This window comes from Nestor notabilis, unplaced genomic scaffold, assembly GCF_000696875.1.
Source record: "Nestor notabilis isolate BGI_N333 unplaced genomic scaffold, ASM69687v1 scaffold10797, whole genome shotgun sequence".
Lineage (NCBI taxonomy): Eukaryota > Metazoa > Chordata > Aves > Psittaciformes > Psittacidae > Nestor > Nestor notabilis.
In genome coordinates this window covers 1-3,966 of record NW_009935144.1, presented here as the reverse complement: position 1 = coordinate 3,966, position 3,966 = coordinate 1, and the positions used below count along the sequence as shown (strand labels likewise).

The 3,966-nt window shown below is 51.9% G+C and overlaps 1 protein-coding gene across 17 annotated transcripts; it reads right to left on the bottom strand.

The window, feature by feature from the left end:
* Positions 1-2,781: 2,781 nt before the first annotated feature.
* On the bottom strand, positions 2,782-3,785 carry LOC104401496 (ubiquitin). 17 transcript variants are annotated; one of them, XM_010017691.1, is made up of 2 exons: positions 3,265-3,785; positions 2,782-3,219 (listed from the first exon to the last, which is right to left on the bottom strand). In XM_010017691.1, the coding sequence occupies exons 1-2, from the start codon at positions 3,776-3,778 to the stop codon at positions 2,861-2,863; spliced, it is 873 nt and encodes a 290-aa protein (XP_010015993.1). In that variant the 5' UTR covers positions 3,779-3,785; the 3' UTR covers positions 2,782-2,860. The 17 variants fall into 17 exon arrangements, with proteins under 17 accessions (XP_010015993.1, XP_010016004.1, XP_010016000.1 ...); XM_010017702.1 differs by having other exon boundaries at positions 2,782-3,197; positions 3,426-3,785; XM_010017698.1 differs by having other exon boundaries at positions 2,782-3,274; positions 3,503-3,785.
* Between the last annotated feature and the right edge of the window lie 181 nt (positions 3,786-3,966).

The following is a 3,966-nucleotide window of genomic DNA, read 5'->3' as shown; positions in this document are numbered from 1 at the left end:
AGCGGAGCCGGACACCGCCTCTCGCACAGCACCGCCGGGGTGGGAAGGTCAGCGCACGGGAAGCAGAACGCGCTGCGAGCGCGGAGATAAACCCATGTATTAATAGATTAAAAACACATAAACGTGTGTATTTATGGCCCAGGCCACCCCTGGCAGGGACCGGGTCCCTCCGTGGCCACCCCCTGCGAGCCCGTTGTGTCTGGTGTCTGGGGAAAGAGGACAAGAGGAGGCGGCTGCGAGCTGTCAGCCCGCGGGTGGAAACCCACGGCTCAACCTCCGGCTCTCCCCGAGGACAAAGCATCCACCACCGCTTCACTTGCCTCTGATTTTCCAAGGAATTGGGGGTTTTGTCTATTTTGTGCATCTGAAGCGGTCCTAGATGAGGCTCATCCCTAAAAGCACGTAGAAGTCAGCAAAAAAGCAACAACAAAAGGAAGAGTCTGGTTTGTGACAGCCTATTTTGAAACAATTATATGTAGCTCCCCCACCTCCATCTTCCAAGGCACAGCACCAGTACATTGCCGCTCTTGCAAAGGGCATTTTTTGGTTTCCACTCTTCAGACTACCCCTTTTCCCACTTCCCACCCCTCAGTGCGTGGTGAACTACTCATGAGCTCCAACATTCAGCAACCACTGCTTTCACCACATAACACTTGAGTGATTTCCTTCTTCTCAGGGCTTTTATAGCCTATGGGACCTGCCTTGTGACGTTCTAGCCCATAACTGCTATGTCCACTTAGTGTACAGCTGGAATGAAAGCACATTCCAAAGAGTTTTTAATGCTCTGGTGTGTCTGAAAGTAAGTTTGCTTCACGTGCTTTTCCAAAACTATCTACCCCATAACCCAACAAGAGGGGCCCACCCTAGCCAGAATACTTCTGCCGAATGGCTGCAGGACCCACAGTGACATCCTACACTGCCACCAAGCAGCCACCCACATCAGAGCAGGCGCTCAACAGCAGCGTTAAATTAATCCATCGCTGCAGAAACACCCGGGGCAGGAGCTGTCAATGCCTGGGCAAAGCTGGATTATCAAAGCCTCCCAGCTATTGCAGTTTCACATTACATATGCATGCTTACACAACCCAACATCTGTGTAACATCTGCAGACTGGCACCGAACACCAGCGACTGCTTCAGCTAGTTGAGGACACTTATACAACCTCAGGACTGATAGCTGAAGGGTTAGTTACACTTGCCAGGCATGTGTAAGCCTTGCATAAGGCTGTTTTGCAATACCTGTTGTACAGAGAAGCTACATAACTTGGTTTCTTAAATGGCTAATTTCTTAATGACCTTATTTGTTCACATAACATATATGTTAACGTGACTTTTCCCACTGTAGGAGAGGATCAGGTTCAAGATCATCTTAAGAACCTGAATGTGCACAAGTCCATGGGACCTGATGAAATCCACCCGAAGGTCCTGAAGGAGCTGGCGAATGAAGTTGTTTGGCCACTGTCCATATTTGAAAAATCATGGCAGTCAGGTGAAGTTCCTGATGACTGGAAGAAGGGAAATATATAACCCCCATTTTCAAGAAGGGGAAAATGGGAGACCCAGGGAACTACAGACCAGTCAGTCTCACTGCTGTGCCTGGCAAAATCTTGGAGCAGATTCTCCTGGAAAGCATGCTGAGGCACATGAAAAACAACGTGGCTGGTAACAGCCGACACTAAGGGGAAATCCTGCCTGACCAATTTGGTGGCCTTCTATGATGGGGCTATGGAACTGATGGACAGGGGCAGAGCATCTGATGTTATCTACCTGGACTTGTGCAAAGCACTTGACGCTGTCCTGCACGACATCCTTCTAAGCTGGAGAGACATCAATTTGATGGATGGACCACTTGGTGGATAAAGAACTGGCTGGCTGGCCGGCTGGCCGCACGCAGAGTTGCTGGCCATGGCTCCATGTCCAACTAGAGTGGGGTAGCAAGTGGTGTGCCTCTGGGGTTGGTGTTAGGACTGATCTGGTTGAACATCTTTGTTACTGACATGGGCAGTGGGAGTGAGTGCGCCCTCAGCAAGTTTGCCGACACCAAACTGTGTGGCTCCGTTTAAACACTGAAGGAAGGGATGGGATCCAGAGGGACCAGGACACGCTTGTGAGGTGGGCCAACACCAACCTGGTAAGAGTTCAACCAAGCCAAATGCAAGGTCCTACACCTGGGTCAGGGCAACCCCAGGCACAGTTACAGGCTGAGCAGAGAAGACTTGGGGGTGCTGGTTGATGAGAAGCTTGACATGAGCCAGCTTCAGTGTGTGCTTGCAGCCCCGAAACCAACTGTATCCTGGGCTGCATAAGGAGCATGACCAGCAGGCTGAAGGAGGTGATCCTGCCCCTCTACAAAAACCCCACATAGAGCACTGTGTACAGCTCTGGTGTTCTCAACATAAGGCCTGTGAAAGAAATGGATGCAGAGACACCTCAAAGCAGCCTTCCAGTACCTGAGAAGCCTACAAGGCAACTGGAAAGGGACTCTTTTATCAGGCACTGGAGCGAGAGGACAAGAGGTAACGGGTTTAAACTTAAACAGGGGAAGTTCAGGATAGATTTAAGGAAGTTCTTTACTGTGAGGGTGGAGAGGCCATGAAACAGGCTGCCTAAAGAATTGGTAAATACCCCATCCCTCGCAGTGTTCAAGGCCAGCTTGGACAGAACCTTGGGCAACATGGTCTACTGTGAGGTATCCCTGCTCATGGCAGTGGGGTTGGAACTGGATTATCTTAAGGCCCTTTCCAACCCAAACCATTCTATGATTCTAACTTGAGACACAAGCTTTTGTGGATGCAACAGCTTTATTGGAATGAACAAGTGCAGAGGAGCTTTTACTTAAAAGCAAGGAACAATAAGGAGGTTCAGTTGCCACCTCTCAGGCGCAGCACAAGATGGAGGGTGGACTCCTTCTGGATGTTGTAGTCAGACAGGGTGCGCCCATCTTCCAGTTGCTTGCCAGCAAAAATCAGCCTCTGCTGGTCTGGTGGAATGCCCTCCTTATCCTGAATCTTGGCCTTCACATTCTCAATGGTATCACTGGGTTCAACTTCCAGGGTGATGGTCTTGCCAGTCAGGGTCTTCACAAAGATCTGCATACCACCCCTGAGGCGCAAGACCAAGTGCAGAGTGGATTCCTTCTGGATGTTGTAGTCAGACAGGGTGCGCCCATCTTCCAGCTGCTTGCCAGCAAATATCAGCCTCTGCTGGTCAGGGGGGATGCCTTCCTTGTCCTGGATCTTGGCCTTCACATTCTCAATAGTATCACTCGGCTCGACCTCAAGGGTGATGGTCTTGCCAGTGAGGGTCTTCACGAAGATCTGCATACCACCTCTCAGGCGCAGCACAAGATGGAGAGTGGATTCCTTCTGGATATTGTAGTCAGACAGGGTGCGCCCATCTTCCAGTTGCTTACCAGCAAAGATCAACCTCTGCTGGTCAGGGGGGATGCCTTCCTTGTCCTGGATCTTGGCCTTCACATTCTCAATGTTATCACTGGGTTCAACTTCCAGGGTGATGGTCTTGCCAGTCAGGGTCTTCACGAAGATCTGCATACCACCCCTGAGGCGCAGCACCAAGTGCAGAGTGGATTCCTTCTGGATGTTGTAATCAGACAGGGTGCGCCCATCTTCCAGCTGCTTGCCAGCAAAGATCAGCCTCTGCTGGTCAGGGGGGATGCCCTCCTTGTCCTGGATCTTGGCCTTCACATTCTCAATGGTGTCGCTGGGCTCCACCTCCAGGGTGATGGTCTTGCCAGTGAGGGTCTTCACGAAGATCTGCATGTTTATCTGCAAGAAGAACGGCTGCACCTCAGTTTCTGGTCCCCATCCTGCCCCAGGCCGCTGCGCGGCTCCCGAGGCACACCCCTCCGCGACGGCACGCCCTGCGTGCACACGCCACCGCCCCACGTCCTGTGACGTCAGAGCGGAGAACCGCCCACACCCCCGTTCCCCTTCCCGCCCAGGGCGCC